We start from the raw sequence: 19,821 nt of genomic DNA on the forward strand, positions 1-19,821 counted from the left end.
GATGATCATGGAAATTAAATTTGTGGTTTTAACTGTCACAACGAGGGCACAACGAGTGTACTTTTTATTCATCTTATGTAGAGGTGCAAAACCTTATTTTTCTTGATGGTAGCGCAGGGAAGAACTCTATGTAATGCCTCAAGACTTTTAGTTTACCACACGGGTCTTTACTACGGTGCCGCGACTCAAAGCGTGGCAGATAGCAGTGCCAGCTAACAACCGTCAGATCAAGGCAGTGTCCTGGTGCAAAGCACGGTGAAGTTGTTATGCAAGCTATCAACCGATAGATCAATGAGATTGATTATCGATCGTCCGATCAAGAGATGCTCTACATTGTCGAGCTAAAATGTGTTATCGTCAGCTGTCGGATCAAGGTGGTGCCGTGACGCACGGCATGGCAAAGTTGGCTGTTTCTGTGCCATTTCTCACATTCTTTCTACTCCGAAGTCTCTGATTCTTAAAATTCTTCTGTATTCTGAAACTTGATAATTTAGCGGGAATTACGGAGAATTCTATACACAGATTGCCTGGAATTTATCCTAGGCAGGCAGTGAAGAAATTGCTTCACAATTGTTCTCCCAATTTCATGTTCTCTCGATACAAACTGCAAGTTAATGAAATGCCCCCAAGGGCTTTGTCAGTGCAAATTCTTCCTTCAAATCTCTGCTTCTGCATGTGCCTTCGTGAGATTAAGAACTCAGATCAGCGGGTATAATTCTCTTTGACCCTCACATGCGTTCTCAACCAACCCTTTTGAGATTGTAAATAAAGGCACTTGCAGCCTCAGAGAGGTGAAATGAATGGAGTTCTAGGCACAGTTGTCCATGGACGATGATAAATGAATACAGTTGCAAATTGCCATTGTCATAGGTTAGACCGTTTTAGGCAGTGTCTACGACAATTGAATAATTGAATAATTGAAAGGCGCTATGCTGATGAATGCATTTGCCGAACACAATCCGTGATTAAGATGCTCTGCGGTTCCTGGACCCTAGATATAAAAAGTAAGTTAGCTGGTGGAACTTGTTTAGGACACTATTTTTCATCTCGCTCCCCCTGACTTAAATCCTGAATTCAATGCCTCGAATAGGCGCTTCCTACCCATCAAAGTGAATATGTCCTAGCTTTCATAGTGGTATATTTTGATTTGGGATAAATGCATTGGAAGTTTTAAAAATATTTACAAAAATACAAATAAATCCTAAAACTTTCAAAAAATTCAGTTAAGTCTTAAAACTTATCATAAAAGCACAATAAAGACCTCAAACTTTCAAAAAATACAATCCATGGAAGGACTTAATCGGATTAATTTAACAAATTTTAGAGATTAATTGTACTTTTTGAAAGTTTTAGAATTTAGTTGCATTTCGTTTTAAGTTTAAGGATTTTCAATACACTTATCCATTTTCATTCTTCTTCATTTTTATTTTTTTTGGTCACATTCTTCTTCATTTACTTCTACGTTAAATTGAAACATTGACATAGATGTGAGGGAGCATCTCCCTCGAGCGGCCAAACAGAAACAGAGGACATGCTTTGCCTTCTTCTTTCCTCCCAATTACTTCCCATCCAAGCACAAAACACACGCAGGCCGTGTAGTTTTCGGCAATTGATTGATTTTCCTTTGCTCTAAACTATTGAATTTCCGTTAGCCATGTTAGACTTCTGCTAAAAGATGACAAGCCGAATTCATATTTCTCTGCTCGTCTAGAAGGGCGCGAATTTGACCAAATAACCCATCCGACGCGTCTTCTTCTAAAGACTTTTCCAAGTTGCATGAATTCCTGATCATAAAACTTGTTCCTAGGAAAATTTTCTGCAATTCATACTTTCAAACAGCCAATCAGTCAAGTCATCGGTCAAACTTAACCAGCTGTAATGGAAAAGCTTGACAGCACGAAAGCCCGTGATGTCCTTTTGACTAAGGTGCGTTTAGTAACGTTTCTATTCAAAATTGTTCAAGAGAACAAAAATAGAAAAAATTATTTCTGTTGGGGAACAATTTTTGAACAGGAGAATGCGTTTGGTAAACTTGTTCTTGGAATAAAAAAAGAAGAGAAACACGTTTGATAAACTTGTATAATTTTTTAATTTTTTAATTTTTTTTTCCTTTTTCTTTTTTTCTTTTTCTTCCTTTTGGGCCGTCCCGGCTTCGGCCATGGCTGGCGACCGGCTGATGAGGGCTTGCGGCCTCGCTAGGGGCCGGCGACGCTTGGCCTCACCGGGGGCCGGTGACGCCCGACGAGGTCGCCGGCACTCGACGGTTGGTTGCCGGCCATAGCCAAGGCCGCGACCGGCCAAAAAAAAAGAAAAAAAAATAGGAGAAAGAAAAATTGTTTCGAAAGTGTTCTGGGAATAATAAATAAGTTTTTTATTTTATTTTTTTTTGCTTCTGTTCCAAATTTATTCCCCGGGAACAAAAAATAGATTTGGAACAAAAAAATGCAAATAACGCGTTTCTATTCTCTCTTTTTCCCCGAACGAAAAAATAGAAATTGCGTTCATAAATATGGACCAGGAACACAAATAAACACGTATTGAGGACCCTAAACCACACTCATGAAGGGAATCCAAAGGAGCTTCCGGTCCCCCGATAGTATAGTCCAAGGCTTGTCCCACACTCCTTTTGACTAAGACGATCATGAAAGGCTCCACTCCTTTAAACTAACCACAACCTATATTTCTCCTCGCAGGCCGTGGGCAATTCCATTCTTGAGCGAAACATATTCGTTCACAGCTTACGAGTCCCCAGTTGCTCCATCCATTGAAAAAATGTCCCCTGTTTCAGTGCTCTGTTTCTTGCTCTTTCACCTGCTAATTCCTTCCCCAGCGCAAGCGGACGGTGATATAACCATCGGATCTTCTCTGACCGCAAAAAGGACAACTCTTCATGGCTTTCACCTTCCGGGGACTTTGCATTCGGCTTTCGTACCTTACCTGCCAACCCCGACAACCACGGTGAGCTCTTCTTGCTCTCCATTTGGTATAACAAGATACCTTCGAGAACAATCGTCTGGTTCGCAAATGGAGATCATCCTGCACCTGAAAATTCGAAGCTAGAGTTCACTTCCGACCTTGGCTTGGTTCTCACTGATCCACGAGGAGAAAGATTATGGATATCAGAGAACATCGTCGGTACTATCTCGCATGCTACCATCAACGACACAGGCAATTTTATTATTCTCGGTTCAAATTTGGAGAAACTATGGGAAAGATTTGAAGATCCCGACGACACATTGCTTCCTTCACAAACGCTGGGAAAAAATAAGTCCCTTTCCTCTCGTCAATCAGAAGGAAGCTTTTCCAGAGTGTTGGGAATGACTGATCCCCGAAAACCGGATTCGACACTAAATCGAACCCCTAAATCAATGCGGAAGACGAAGCCCGGGAAAACACGTATCACCGATCGTAAAGCACACCACGGATTCAAGCGTACCTTGTTAGCCACAGATTAGACACCAATGCTGAAAGAGGAAGAAAATCTGGCATTGGTTCGATCCGATGACGCCTTGAAGGGAAGACAGTGTCCGTTTGCTTACTGTTTTGTCTTAAGGGGGGAGAGAGCGTTGGAGAGAAGAAGACGTACGTTCTGCCAAAAAAAAACATTGTCTTCTCTCTCTCTCTCCTCCCTTTTATACCTTCCCCTTCCACGGGCCATATTCCCGTGGGCCGGGCCTTTTGGGCCCAGCATGGGCGGACGGACCAACTTAGGCCCATCACTAATTAAAACCATCATCTCCCACTCGCACATGGTGGGCCGAACAGAATTCTCTTTACCTCTCTTCAACATTCATACCAGTGAATAATCCGTGCGACCAGCATACTTTGAGAGCTCGTTGCCATACATCTGTTAGGAATATATAGCAGCTCATAATGGGCATCACACTCCGAGTAGATTTAGTATGCAGTTCCCTAGATCGATCAATCACATTTATATCTCTCTTGATCTCTTTTAAACAATGATATATTGTATTCACAATTATGATTATCACAAAAACAGTCATAATTGGTTAACCGGTGAATACAAAACTACAATGTGATTCTCCAAAATCAATCTTCATCTTCCCTTCAAACTCTCAATTTCAGTTCAGCTTGCTTTTCTAGAAATGCCCTATTAGATCGAATCAAACTCATGACCATTGGCAACATCCTAAGATAGCAAACACTAAATAGAAATCTTGAGAATAAGTAAGAGTCATGAGGGGACTAAAAATTGAGGAACTCTTTTCCTCAAGAGTCTCACACGACATAAAAAGTTGAGATCAAACTTTTGCCACTCTTATTGGTCGTCTTATGCATACGTAGTATGAAATACGTATTACGGTATTAACTCCTTTCCCATGGAGCGTATGTCTACACCTTTCAATACCGTACAGATGATAGTTAAGACATATCCAATGTCTAACTTGAGTTCACGTATCTACTCATTCACAAAATTCATCGAACTCACATCGGCATCATAGACAGATTAAAGTAAAATATGTGGGGTATTTTACTTTCGGACATAGTAAGTATTATGTCCTCATCTTAACACCCAGTTAAGGCGACATACGTGTTTTAAGCTTGAGCTCTCGATTATCACCTAGATAATAAGCTTAAAAACAGTCTCATCTCTATTTATCACATAGCAAATAGAGGCGATTACCCGTGTGAGTGGGCTAATCTTTTATCTGTCCGACATACTTCTTAACTTAAAAATAATGCACCGAGCATTAAGATGCATAAAGATCACATAAAGATTCATAGGCATTAATGATGAAAAACACAAATTCATCAAATGTGAACACTTAGGGAAATTACAATATTTAGTACATCAGTCTCTACGCAGTCCTAGAGATTTCATATGGCCACAAAACACATTTCTAGGTACTGGCTTTGTCATAGGATCTGCTACCATTATATGCGTAGTATGTACTCTAAGTTCACATCTTTTCGTGCAATCATATCCATGACAAAATTATACTTGGTATCTATATGTTTGGTCTTGCCATAATATTTTGGATCTTTAGTGTATGCTTTTGCTGCTTGGCTATCATAATTAACCAACAATTAATCTGCAGCACTTCCAATAACACCTAAATGATCCAAAAAATCTCTTAAGCCAAACATCTTCTTATACTGCTGCTGATAATGCCACGAACTCAACTTACATCGTGAACAAGGCTATACTCTTTTGTTTCTTACTGCTTCAACACATGGTGCCATTATTCGGTAAGAGAACAAACCTAGAGGTAGATTTCCTTTTATTTAAATCTCCTCCCAATCAACATCGAATAGCCTTAGAGTCGCAGATCCTTTCCTTAATAACTCAGCATATAATCAGCAGTTCCCTTTAGATACCTTAGTATTCTTTTAACGGCTTTCCAACGTGCTTGACTGGATTGGATTGGTACTGCTCACCATTCCAACTACATAACATATGTCAGGTCTTGTACACATCATAGCATACATCAAGCTCCCAACAGCACTAGCATAAGGAACATGTTTCATTTGTTCCTTCTCTTGTGGAGTCCTTGGACACAGTCTATGGCTCAATCCTTCACATTTTGCAATAGGAGTGTTTATGGGTTTACAATCCCATATCATTCATCTCAAAATTGGAAGACAACCAACTTTTGATAGTATTAACAAACTCCATATTGTTTCCGGCAATTAGTATATCATCAACATATAATGATATGATCACAAATTGATCTTAGGATCTTTTGATATATACACAATGATCCTTATCTATCATTGTAAAGTCATATGCCATTTTGGCATTATGAAAACGTATATATCATTGTCTTGACGACTGCTTAAGGCCATATATCGACCCCCAAAGTCGACATACCTTTTCTTCTTGGCCTTTCACTATGAAACCAACAGGTTGTTCCATATTTATTTATTCCTCTAATTCTCCATTGAGGAAAGCAGTCTTTACATCCATTTGATGTAACTCAAGATCCAGACTTGCCACTATTGCCAGAATAATGCGAATCGAGGTAAATCTCAATACAGGAGAAAATGTATCTTCATAATCAATATCTTCCTGTTGATTATACCCCTTCGCCACAAGGTGAGCCTTATGCCTTTATATCGAGCCATCAGCCTTTCGCTTTATTTTGAGAACTCACTTGTTCCCAATAGCTCTGCGTCCCTTTTGGAAGATCAACCAGTTCCCAGACTTGGTTTGACTTCATTGACTCCATCTCTTCTTTTATTGCATTAATCCATTTTTTTCTTACTAGGGCAATTCAGAGCCTCATTAATATTTCTTGGCTCATACTCATCTTGTGGAGCAACTATAAAAGTTTCCCTTTCAATGTCAAAACATCGACGGGGAATACTTTGGCGACTTGTTCACCGTATGGGACATTGTACACTTAGCACATCATTTCCCATTATGCTCCCACTTGGATTAGGTAATGATGATGTTGTCACATCAGGTGATTGCAATTGAGAATGAGTTGAATTCAATTCATCACATCTCATATTACTCCCACTTGGATGAACTCCATTAATATCATTATCTTGATCCAAGGTTTCAAATAGGAAGTAATCTTCCCATATTTCGCCCCTCTTAGGAAATTCATCCACTAAGGATGTGACATCCCGTGATTCAAAATTCAGTTATTCTCCCACTTTCCTGCTCACCTATGAACACATACCATTTTGAGTGTTCGTAGTATCTCATTAAAATACTCTTCTTTCATTTGGGACCATATTTCCCAAATTTGTGAGAGGATTCATTATAGGTAGCACAACCCCATGGCTTAAGAAAACCTAAGTCCGATTTTCTACCTGTTCATAACTCATATGGAGTGGAACTAACTGATTTGGAAGGCACTCGGTTAAGTATATAGGCAGCAGTTAACAACGCATCACTCCAAAAAGTGATATGTAAGTTAGCATGCGCCATCATAGACCTAACCATTTCCGGTAGAGGTTGTTTCTTCTCTCCGCAACACCATTTTGTTGAGGAGTATATGGAATAGACAATTGTATTTCTATTCATTTTCATCACATTATTTTCTGAACTCATCAGATAAATATTCTCGACCTCGATCGGATCTCAATACTTTTATTTTCTTATCTAATTGATTTTCTTCCAAGTTCATAAACCTTTTGAAACAACTAAATGCTTCAAATTTATGAGAAATCAAATAGACATATCCGAATCGAGTATAATCATCTATAAAAGTGATGAAATAAATAGCTCCATGCCTTCCTCTCACATTCATTGAACCACAGACGTCGGAATGAATTAAATGCAGAGGAAATTCAGCTCTTTTATCTTTTCCAAATGGTTTTCTTGTCGTTTTCCCTACTAGGCAATGCTCACATATGGACAAATCGACTTTTTCAATATTGCCCAACAAGCCCTCTTTGGCTAGTCTATGCATATGTTGTTGGCCAATATGACCAAGTCAAGCATGCCACACATTCACATCATTATCACATGAAGTAAAAGACGTGAAACAAGGGAATAACATATTGACATCACCACAGTCAACATTCAGTACAATAAAACCATCTAGAAAGTGAGCACAACCATAGTAGTTTGTATCTAAACACAAATCTACACCTCTATTATGGAAGTTCATATAAAAAACAAGTTTAACCAACACCAAAACAGACGTTAAATTTCGACGAATCTCTAGAGCATATGGAACGTCATGTAGGAACAAGATGCGTCCACCACGCATGTTCAATTGGCAGGGTGCCAATCCCTTTAACTTCATTTCTGGAGTTATATCCCACATAGATCCACTTAGTTCCAGTCGGTATCGTCGGAATTCCATGAAGGATTCTCTATCCTTCGCTACATGGTCTGTCTTTCCTGAATCTACAGTCCACAAATGATTGGATTCAGCCAATAATTCAGAACCATAATCAAAGTTCTCAAATGTACAAGAGGTGTTTACCTTCTTTGGCTCACAACAGTCGCGAGCATAGTGACCCTTCTTGTCACAATTGTAACACCTCACCCTTGACATTTTCTTCACTTGAGAACGTTTTCCTCTCTTGTGTTGGTTAACTCTTGATCTCTTGCAATAAGGACTTGATCCTTTGCTTTCCCACATATTGAACGAATCAATACGTTTGCGCTTAGAGCTCAAAGCCCTTTTTGAGCTAGAACCAGCATAGCCAATGTCTATTTTCGGCTCAAATGCCGATAGGCAGTCCTCTACTAGCTCAAGGTGGCGCACAACATCCTCTAGATCTTCCATAATATGGTCAAGAGCTTCTAGTGCTTCTAGCTTTTCAAAGACATATTGAATCTTCGTATTCAATATTCCCAATCGTTGCCGTTCATATCAGCAATTATGTTCTTAGTTGCTTTGAAACCATCAATCTGAACATATCAGACATATGTGCACGAATAATTAATGCCTATCATTTATGCATCCCTATTTGCATAAACTCATCATATTAATGAATAATTTCAAGTAAGGTTTCAGAATCAAAATGTCACTACGTTTCCAATCATCCTCCAAAAATCCTAACTTAAAACTATCATTAATATGATTGTCATATGCAAAATCAATTCTATGAAGCTACAAAAACTTCTATGACTACGACTAATTACCCACAGCAACCAGCAATAACAGAAAGCAAATAAAATCTACATCCAATAAAATAACAATGCTCTCACATGATACAACTTACATATCGGTTGCTACATCAACAACAATCAGGTAGTAAACATTACATAATTAATCAAAGAAATAAATAGGGAAAGTCCCTTCTAATCTATCAGTCAAAACATCCGAGAAAACCGAAGGCACATTTGCCAACCATGGAAAAACTTTTAGAGAGCTCTTATGTCGCCACCAAGGCGCATTCGCTGCGCCATGCGGCGCTCAATCTAAGGGTTGAAGTTTTTGGCCAACTCAATCCTATAGTATTCTCTTACAAAAGCTTCCACTAGCCCCCTATAACCCGGGACCACGTTGACCTCCCATAGCCGATCTAACACTGCTTGCCATTCGGGTGGAAGAGTGTTCATCAAAACCGGCATCTTCTCAAAGTCCGGCATAAGATAACCATTCCGGATGATTTCTGTGTCATCTCGATTGACCTTGACCATATGTGATACTAAATCACCATCGCCCACCGATAATCAGCTAACTCTTTCATCAGCATTTTCGGTCTAGCTCTTCCTTCGTCCAGTTCTCGGGATTGCGAGGTATCCGTGCATAACGCATCATAGTTCCCGCAACAAATCTTTGAACTAAAATGGATCACTTATAATCCATAATAAACAAATGGAAAATACATAATTTTCCAAGATTCATGCAACAAATGCAGAATGAAAAATGGATTACCTACAACCCACACAGACATAATTGAAAAAAAGAAACAAAATTTTTTAAAGTCAACGGTCAACGGTCAAAGTCAACGGTCGTCGGTCAACGGTCAACGGTCGGTCAACGGGTCAACGGTCGCCGGACGGGCCGGTCGGACTGGACGGGCCGGTCGGGCCGGGTCGGGCGAACCGTTCGCACGTGCACGCGCGCGTGCGGCGGATGACGTCATGCGGATGTCACCCGGCACGTGCGCGACGCTTAGGGCGCGTCATTGCGAGGTCGGGTCGTCGTCGGGCGGGTCTCGGCCGGTGACCGTGGAAACGTTGTCGTCGGCGATGACGTCATCGGTGCGTCATCTGTTAAACCCGTTGGATGACGTCATTGGTGGCGTCAAAGACGCTGTCGGCCTCTGTCGTCCGCGGACGGCGCGTCCGTTTCGCCGTCGCCAACGCGCACGTGCCGGTTCGTCACCGCGCGTGTGCGCTGCGCGCTGGCCATTACCCGGGCTTCGGGCGCGTGGCTCCCATGCGCATCTGCGGCGCGTGTGGCGCGCGTGCGTCGTCTTCGGCGACGCACAACATGTCGCGGACTCGTCTCGACGACCTCTTCACCGTGATGCTTTCAGAATTCAATTTCGACTTACGAAAACTCAGAAAATGGCCGAACAGCGCTCGGGTGTCGGGATTTCACGCCCCGATCCGTACGGCCGAAGGTTTTTGCGAAAAATCAATGAAAAACGTCAAATTGATCGGGAAAACGTGAACTAGGGCTCGATACCAATTTTGGGAATGACCGATGAAAATCGGATTCGACACTAAATCGAACCCCTAAATCAATGCGGAAGACGAAGCCCGGAAAACACGTATCACCGATCGTAAAAAAGCACACCACGGATTCAAGCGTACCTTTGTTAGCCAATTAGACACACCAATCTTTGAAAGAGAAGAAAATCTGGCCCCGGTTCGATCCGATGACGCCTTGAAGGGAAGACAGTGTCCGTTTGCTTCTTTGTTTTGTCTTAAGGGGAGAGAGCGTTGGAGAGAAGAAGACGTACGTTCTGCCAAAAAAACATTGTCTTCTCTCTCTCTCCTCCCTTTTATACCTTCCCCTTCCACGGGCCATATTCCCGTGGGCCGGGCCTTTTGGGCCCAGCATGGGCGGACGGGCCAACTTAGGCCCATCACTAATTAAAACCATCACAGAGGAAAATTCCAGCTTCGGATGCTGGACAGCGGAGACCTCGTACTCAACACCATAAACCTGCCTTCCAGTTATGCAAACGAACCTTATTACAGCACTAAAACTGCCCGAAATTCGAACACGTCAAGCCCGGGGAAAGAAGTCGTGTTCGACGATTCAGCTTCTCCAAATGTTCTGAGAGAGAATGACGATAAAGTTTACCTCTGGCAGGTGAAAGTACCTTCAGCGTCAGATTTTTACCATAGAATTACGCTGAACTTTGATGGGGTTTTGACTCAATACGTACACCCCAAGAATTCTAATTCTAATGGAACCTGGACCTCTCTGTGGTCTGAACCTGAAAATATATGCACTGCCGTTCTTGCTCCACGCGGCTCTGGTGTTTGTGGCTACAACAGTATTTGTTCCCTGGGTAACAATAACAGGCCGAAATGTGGCTGCCCCGACAAATACACTTTGCTTGACCCCAATGATGAGTATGGCAGTTGCATACCTAACTTCACGCTGAGTTGTGAGGAAGATGAAAAGAAGCTGAAGCAAGGTTCCGTAGAGGATCTTTACACTTTCGTCGAGCTAGAGCACATGGGTTGGCCGATGTCTGATTATGCCCTGCTGAAGCCTTTCTCTGAAGACGAATGCAGAAACTCATGCTTGCATGACTGCATGTGTGCGGCTGCCGGTTTCAGAGATGGCAACAGTTGCTGGAAAAAGAAGCTTCCCCTGTCCAACGGAAGAGTTGATCCTAAATTGAAAGGAAAGTTCCTAATCAAAGTCCCGAAGCGTGACTCAACTCTTACAAACGATTCCCAATATCCAATCCCAAAGGGAAGGATAAAAGACCACGATCATAGAATTTTGATTTTAGTCGGATCAGTGCTATTCGGAACTTCTGCGTCTGTCAATTTTCTACTCATCACTTGGGGGATTTTCTTTGTCTACCGCAAGAAGCTCAAGAATATATCCACCAAAGAGAACTTCGTGGAATCAAATTTGCGTTATTTCACTTACCAAGAGCTTTTCCAAGCCACGGATGGGTTCAAGGAAGAGATAGGCCGGGGATCTTTCGGGATTGTTTATAAAGGGTGATGTCCAACGATGCACCAATTGCCGTGAAGAAGCTAGCTAGTGGGATGCAAAACAAGGAGAGGGAGCTCAGAACAGAAGTCGATGTGATAGGCCAGACCTTTCACAAGAATCTGGTTAGATTACTTGGTTTCTGTGATGAAGGCCAAGAAAGGTTGCTCGTCTATGAGTTCTTGAGCAATGGCACACTATCAAGCCTTCTCTTTTCAGGTGAATCCAAACCCAGTTGGATCCAGAGATGCCATATTGCTTCAGGAATTGCCAGGGATTACTATACTTGCATGAAGAGCGCACTACACAAATCATCCACTGTGATATAAAGCCACAGAACATACTTCTTGATGACTACTACACCGCGAGAATCTCCGATTTTGGACTTGCCAAGCTCCTGAAGATGAGCCAGAGCCATACTCAAACGAATATAAGAGGAACAAGAGGGTACATCGCTCCTGAATGGTTCAGGAACTTGCCCATCAGTGTGAAAGTGGATGTCTATAGCTACGGGTGTTGCTTCTGGAGATAATATGCTGCAGGAGACGTTGCAGGACTGAGGTGAGCAGAGAAAGTGAGGGAGGGCTCTTGACTCATTGGGCTTATGATTGCTTCATGCATGGAAGGCTGGATGCTCTGGTTGAAGGTGACACGGAGGGTCTGAGTAACAGGGTGAAGCTGAAGAATTTGGTCATGATCACGTTATGGTGTATTCAAGAGGACCCTTCCTTGAGGCCAACGATGAAGAAGGTGACACAGATGCTGGAAGGAGCAGTGGAAGTGCCTGTCCCTCCATGTCCATTCCCTTGAACAGAAGCACCTCCTCTTTCCTTCACCCAAATTGAACAGGGCTTAAGTGGTATGCTCTATGAATCACAATTTTCTCATGCTGGTCGTGAACATGTTATCTTCGCTACATACATTTTTGCATCTTGCTGGGTAACTTACAAAGGAGGAGAACCTGCGGTTGCCAATGTAAATTACTACACTAATTTTATATGTAATCCTAGAAAATAAAAATAAGGATTATTTCAAACTGAAGGATGCAACTTAGAGGAATTGGTCGTGTAAAATTTTTAACTGTACAACTTGCATTACTATGCAATTCAATTTATAGACCAAATGAGTAAACACTGCCGCACAAGATCGTTTGCATCCTCAATTACCCAATACTCAACAAATCTGTTCACAGTGACTTGAAACTAAGTCTGTTTGAAACAGAGGATGAGTGATATAATTAAAGCAGTCCTGAGTGAAATATGATTCCCAGTTCCCACTTTGTCATGACAAGAGGCAGGGGACTCATGCACTGTATTATATTCCCAGCCCATGACAGTGCAAAACAACTTGCATGGTTTAAAAGAACGGGATGCTTAATGCGTTGTTACAGTGAGAATTTCCCAGCTCACACTGGTCCGCATAGATTCTGTACCTGTATGATCAGCATTGACCTTGACCCCGGCTTGCACAAGATAGAGGAACCAGACATCAAAACATGCGGAGTTTGGAACAACTGTACAAAATTTTACTTTCCCTATGCATAATGCGATGATGCACTCTACCAAGAAGATTGGGTTTTAGACTTCATCCTACACCCAAGTTCAAATGAGATAGAATTACGGGACGGTCCATGAAAAAGATCTAGGCTCGGTCACTTTGGCAAACTATTAAACATTCGGCCAATGAAACCTCCATTTAAATGAAAAAATGTAAGCAAGATGAGGCTTCCCTTGGACATCAAGTGAAGTTAGTTTCAGCCTGTCGACTGGCGACAAATATGAAAGACATTGATACTAAGTGAAACATCTTTATTTTACGCACGGTTATTGAAGCTGAAGGAATGATGCTCTACTGGCAAGATGGATCATTGTTTTTCAGAAATTTTTTGCAGTATATTAAGGAGTGGAATAATACATGAGTGGAAGATGTGATTGAGGACAGGCAATGGAGATAGCCTTCTCCATGATCCACCGAGTTATTGGAAATTCATGCTGCAATTACTGTGGTACTTTGAACCCTGGCTGTGTCAATTGATAGGGTGGTGATTTTGGCGTCTGTTCATGGTAAATTTGATAGTGTGGAAGCTAGGAAACTTGGTTGTAAGGAACGGAAGACATTCAGGTCCGTTGGCATAAACTAAATGGGTTTTAAACCGAACTAGACACCAACCCACAATTTGCCCGGGTGAGAGTTGAAATACTTTAAAAAGGAGCGAATGCAAAATGCTAACCATTTTCAAAGTGACATTCTCTCTTATAATCGAACTCTTTCAACAGATGAAGAGCTCTTTTTTCAAGCCTAATCAATCCAAGGAAAGAAACTACAACCGATAAGCTTTAATGGACTAGTCAAATTTTGGAAGCATGTCCCTTGTAATTGGGTTTATAACTCTCTTTAACTCCACGGGACCTCTCAATATAAGAAGACCACGTCTCTTGTTCATTTACGCCTACTAAAGAAATGGAAAAATCCTGGGTTTCAAACAGAAAAATACAAATATTTTAAATAGGAGAGAGAAAAGTAAAGTCAAATTTCAATATTTAAGTCTTCTAGGCTTTTATAGGACCGCTGCAGATTGACTTCGCTAAACGAAGTTGTCGAGGCTTGACCTGGAATGGTCTCTATTACCATATTCCGAAGGAGAGAAATCGGATCTCCGTTGTTCTGGGGACTGTAATGGGCCGGTATAAGGTTGTGAACTGAAGAAAAGCTTTTTGGGCCTGTCAGAGATCCGGTCCTCCCTATTCGATATAAGCAACAAAATTATCGTTTTGCCAAAAATGAGAATCACATCCATTTTTAATGACACAAGCAACATGTGCCGGACTCGTCTCGACGACCTCTTTCACCAGTGCTTTCAGAATTCAATTTCGACTTACGAAAACTCAGAAAAATGGCCGAACAGCGCTCGGGTGTCGGGATTTTTCGCCCCGATCCGTACGGCTGAAGTTCTTTATCGAAAAATCAATCAAAAACATCAAATTGATCGGGAAAAACGTGAACTAGGGCTTTGATACCAATGTTGGGAATGACTGATCCCCGAAAACCGGATTCAACACTAAATCGAACCCCTAAATCAATGCGGAAGACGAAGCCCGGGATAAACACGTATCGCCGATCGTAAAGCACACCACGGACCCGAGCGTACCTTTGCTAGCCACAGTTAGACACCAATGCCGATAGAGGAAGAGAAATTTGTCCTTTGTTCGATCCGATGACGCTTGAAGGGGAGAAAACAGTGGCCTTGTGCTTACTGTCCTTTTTGTTGTTGGAGAGAGAGCGAGGGAGAGAACGTACGTACGTTCTAATTCCAAGAGTTGTCTTCTCTCTCTCTCTCTCCTCCCTTTTTATACCTCCCCCCATCCACGGGCCTTATTCCCATGGGCCGGGCTTTTAGGCCCAACATGGGCGGACGGGCCTTAAGCCCATCTCATAAATCCATCACTCTGAACTTTAATCTGCTTGTGCTGTGACGAGCATACTATACCCCACCGCTTGTTTTGCAGCTTGAAGTGTTGTATTTTGTCTTCTGTGCAGTGTTTTGACTCTAAAACGTGCAGCAGAGTGATGCAAGTTCTTTTTCAAATGAGTATTGAAAATTCATTTGTCTTGAATATATCATCTGTAGTTGTTAAACCTAACAATGATTAAGATGTGGGACTTCCAGCGTTGAACATTGAAATTCTGCGTCACGCTAGACGTTGTTATCTGTTTTGGAGTATTTTGTGAAGTTTATAATGTTATCAATGGATCAATGGTGCATAATGTCATGGACTGGTGAGCTCTTGAGTCACAGTCAGGGCTGATGGCCCTTAGCTCAAGGACCTGTGGCATGTACTATCTCTGCTTTCGGCTGGTGTACCATCCGACTTGAGCGCGTGACCTCTCTATGCCTAGGAGCGCTCTTCAGTTGGTTCATGAGTTTGTTTGTGAGCGAGCAGAGACTCAGGTGCAAAAAGCCACTCGTATTAGACAACAACAGTAGTACGAGTCCCTGATGGCACTTCTGCAGAAGGCGGCCAATTAGGTACACTACCCTTGTCCTTCTATTTGACTAACCAACGCTAGAAAATCAAGAAAAAATAAACTCATCAATGTTAGACAATTCAAAGAACGGATCAAATTGATCAAGAAATCAATGCGTGGCCTGATAACTGCACTCATAATCAGGACCACTCACTGTTTCAATTCAATGACCTCGCTTATCGGTAAGATGCTTGAGTGACACATAATTTTGGTTCTGCAATCCAAAAGATTGCCTAGTCTTTTTGAATTGGCGCACCGAGCACTGTATGCTCTAAAGCCTCTCTCTCTCACTACACACGCCCATGCCCTTTTCTATATCAGAAAAAAAATGACTTAGCTTAATGCTCTCCCAATTCAACTGGAGATTAGAGCGATGTATAATCTTGGTTCCACGGTCCAAAGTCAGTTCTTATGATTCTTCATTAGTTGAAACTCAGAAAATGTAGCAGGTGACAAACAGAGAAGCTCGAACAGAGTGGCCGTGGAAATCAATTAGTCTGAGTTTCCAGAGATTTTGTCACCGCACAGTCAAATATTCTAGTTTCCATGAACAGAGTAGCTTGAACTTTGAAAAGAATTCTGCCTTCTTAATTATTAACAAGCAATCAAGATTTTACGCGTATTTAAGATCTTTTGCATAATTAGTTTAGATCTTTCCAAGAAATGGATGATCAATCAACATTTTCATTTAGGAATGCAAGCTAGTTAACTAGCTGTCATAACTGTTAAGATGATATAAATCGTCGTGGGATATTTTTATACAGATTACGTAAGTATGTGATAAATTATTGTGCATAGGTAATATAAGCGCTTCGCTTGTGTAAAAAATTCCTATTTATATCAACTTTTCCTGTAAATATCATGTTGCTTTCCATTTGGCAATTTAAAGTACGATAACTCAATACCTACCATTCTTAACGAACTTTCCATTCTTCTAGACTTGTTTGCTTTTTTTGGCTTAGGTCCTTCCAATCCTCAACAATCTTTTCACTTTGCACAACTTAGTTTCTTTGATGCAGATTGATTACTACCCGAAACATAGATGATATTTGCATTTATGAAGCTCATAAAAAATTCATGGATTGTTTTGTCAACTTCAAAATATCATTATGAGGTTTTCTCAACAAAATCAAATATGAGTTGTTTTCTTTCAACAAATCTTTATACAAAATAGAAGTACTTATTTAATCTACCATTACAATTAAGCATCAATGCTCATGTCCATTGACTAGTTTCTATCAAATCATGCATTAATGGTTCTTTCCATTGATCAATCTACACGACATACCACCTAGAGACAATGTGACCTAGCTTCCCTTTGGCAACATTTCCACTTAGTATTAGTTGTAGTTTGCCTTAGGAGGATACCTTAAAATTAGTATACATACCTAAAAACCCCAAACTATCATCCTCCAATATCAGAGATCAAATGTAGAATCCATCTCATAAACTAGAATACGTTTTATAAACCAAAATAGATAACTTGTTGCAAATCAGCACATCAAATACTTTTTGCAAAATATATTTCAAATCGTTTTAGAATTCATTTCATAAACTAGATTTGCAAAGCAGTATATATATATATATATATATTCACACTACCTTTTCTAAAAGCATTCTCAAAACATTCAAAAATACTAATGAAGTAATTACTTGATCTATACTTTTACACAATAAAAATGCAATTTCACAACTCATACCATATCTAGTCCATATTGTTTCCGAGATATGAGTTTACGAATTTGAAAAAGAGATGACAACACTTACTTGGGAAAACTTAAAAACCAAATTATGAAAGTTACTTATACCGTAAGAATTCGCAATGCTATCAAATAAGCAAGAAACAACGTTGAAATTGAGTAACAGCTACATCAACTATGAATAGACTAAATTAAACTTAATTGCTAACAATCTGACTTCTATGATAATTTGCTTGCCCAAAGCAGCTATTCAAAGTTATTTGCAATGTGTGGTTTGCGTGCAAAATTTTAAAATTTCACTTCGACTAAAACTATACTTCAAACTCTCATCAAACCTTACCATTCCTCAACGACCTAATTTGTGATTGTACAACTCCAAAGTTGGATACTATAGCTTAAATTTCACATAAGTTTGAATTTATACCCTAATTCCAAAAAATACTTCAATTACATGAATAAATGACTTAAATCCTTACCGGTCATTGCGGAAGAAAAAAAATCTGACTCGTGGAGTTTCCGATTACGTGCATTTCTTTCCTTTTTATTTCTTTTCTTTTTATTTCTTTCCCCACCCTGTTCGGGCGTCCGCACTTTTCCGATTACAAATGACAGCTTTCTGTGTTGACTGCTTTCCCTCTTTTCGTTACACCTACTTCCATCCAAGCACAGAAATAGTCTCGGCCGTGTAGTTTTCGGCGACTGATCGATTTCTCCATCTCATTAAACTCTTGGATTTCCGTTTGGCACGTTAATCTTCTGCTAAAAAATGAGAAGCTGAATGAGGTCGAGTCTCCTTTGAAGTTGCATGAATTATTATTTCAGGACTTGTCAGGAGGAAAAATATCTGTAATTCATGCATTTAATGTAAATCGTTCTTTCCAATTGAACATCTTACTTTATGCGCATGTCATCGAATTCCGCACAAAGCCTGGGCCTTGTTATTTAACACACCGCTGCCCTATGATTCTTTGGGTAGCCAAGGAGTTGCTTGCCCCTGTAATCATCCGATTGTGGAGTGACGGGATGTTGCCATGGTTGGTTGGAGTTAATCGGGTGCTTTTAAGAAATTCAGACAATCAACAGTCACAAAAAGAAAATACCGGTCTATAATTCAATGTGACGAAGGAACCGCGGCATTTCATATGGAATTAGTACATTGATCAAGATTCATGTTCATGTTGGTCAGCGACGTGTGCATGGGACAAGGTTTGCAACCTTAATCAGGACATCTGTGCATAAATTCCATACAATAATCCTCACGAGTCTTCCTCTGGTTGTCAGCCAATAGCTCAAGCCGGTCTATGCTCTCTTGACTAGAAAAAGAAGATAATGCAGGACAGTAGGTGGCTGCATGAGTTATCGATATCCCAGCACGTTTCTCGGCTGATCTCAAACTCCATTTGCCACAACCTTCTTCCTCTCTTCTGGCCAAGTTCAAGTCCATTCTCGAATTGCATACTTTTCATGTTCGATAACCAAATAAATCCTCCATCGCCGTCTCCTGTTTCAACTCATCAGATGCTCTATCTTTGGCTCTTTCTATTCCCCGTTCTTTGTGTAGCTCAAACTGACATAACTGTTGGATCTTCTCTAACTGCCGTGAATGGCAACTCTTCATGGCTTTCTCCTTCTGGAGACTTCGCTTTTGGCTTTCGATCGTTATACAATGGCAACAACGCTAAGGATGAGCGACTCTTCTTGCTTTCCATTTGGTACAACAAGATACCTTCGAAAACAGTCGTCTGGTTTGCGAATGGTGATCGTCCTGCACCTGAAAATTCGAAACTAGCGCTCACTTCCAACCTGGGGCTCGTCCTCACCAATTCTCAAGGCGAGGAATTGTGGAAATTGGAGAACATTCTCGGTGATGTCTCCCACGCCATTTTTAATGACACAGGCAATTTTGTGATTCTTGATTCGAAATTGGAGAAACTATGGGAGAGCTTCGAAGACCCCGCGATACGTTGCTCCCTTCGCAGACGCTGGGGAAGAATAAACTCCTTGCCTCTCGTCGATCAGAGGAAATCTTCTCCAGAGGGAAATTCCAGCTTGGGATGCTCGGCAGCGGAGACCTCGTGCTCAACACGATAAACCTGCCTTCCAGTTATGCTAACGATGCGTACTCCATCACCAAAACTGCCGGCGATTCGAACGGATCGGCCTCGTCGGGGAAAGAACTCGTGTTTAGCAACTCGGGATCTCTGTTTGTTTCGAAGGAAAATGGCGGGGAAGTTAACCTCTCACAGGAGAAGGTGCCTTTGGCGGCGGATTTTTATCTCCGAGTGACGTTGGACTTCGATGGGGTTTTGACCCAGTATTACCACCCCAGGAACTCAAGTACCGACGGAAGCTGGAGCATCCTCTGGACCCAACCCGAAAACATATGCTCCGCCGTCGTTTCTCAAGGCGGCAATGGACGTGAATGGGGCATCTCCATTTATGAAACTTCCACCAAAGCACAGAAACACATGAGGGCCCGGTAGTTTTCAGCAATTGAACGAACTTTCCATCACATTTCACTCTTAAAA

General features: G+C 41.2%; 2 protein-coding genes across 2 annotated transcripts; both read left to right on the plus strand.

Annotated features, from left to right (window-relative positions):
- The first annotated feature begins 10,514 nt into the window (after positions 1–10,514).
- LOC104429316 (G-type lectin S-receptor-like serine/threonine-protein kinase LECRK2) lies at positions 10,515–12,377 on the plus strand. The gene is given in 4 exon segments (XM_039307114.1): positions 10,515–11,574; positions 11,577–11,837; positions 11,840–12,079; positions 12,082–12,377. Coding segments are annotated over 4 exon segments (1,857 nt in total).
- A 1,134-nt stretch (positions 12,378–13,511) lies between these two features.
- LOC120290736 (G-type lectin S-receptor-like serine/threonine-protein kinase LECRK2) lies at positions 13,512–19,776 on the plus strand. Its single transcript, XM_039307115.1, has 3 exons — positions 13,512–13,572; positions 18,855–19,190; positions 19,313–19,776. The coding sequence occupies exons 1-3, from the start codon at positions 13,512–13,514 to the stop codon at positions 19,774–19,776; spliced, it is 861 nt and encodes a 286-aa protein (XP_039163049.1).
- Positions 19,777–19,821: the final 45 nt, after the last annotated feature.

Source organism: Eucalyptus grandis, chromosome 2, assembly GCF_016545825.1.
Source record: "Eucalyptus grandis isolate ANBG69807.140 chromosome 2, ASM1654582v1, whole genome shotgun sequence".
In the NCBI taxonomy this organism is placed as follows: Eukaryota; Viridiplantae; Streptophyta; class Magnoliopsida; order Myrtales; family Myrtaceae; genus Eucalyptus; species Eucalyptus grandis.

Excerpts from the sequence above, each read along its gene's own strand:
- LOC120290736 (XM_039307115.1), top strand. The coding sequence starts at position 13,512 with ATGGAGATAGCCTTCTCCATGATCCACCGAGTTATTGGAAATTCATGC. Across the intron at positions 13,573-18,854 it reads TTCATGCTGCAATTACTGTG|CTCAAACTGACATAACTGTT; the intron begins GTACTTTGAACC and ends TTCTTTGTGTAG. Across the intron at positions 19,191-19,312 it reads CGCCATTTTTAATGACACAG|AGGAAATCTTCTCCAGAGGG; the intron begins GCAATTTTGTGA and ends CTCGTCGATCAG.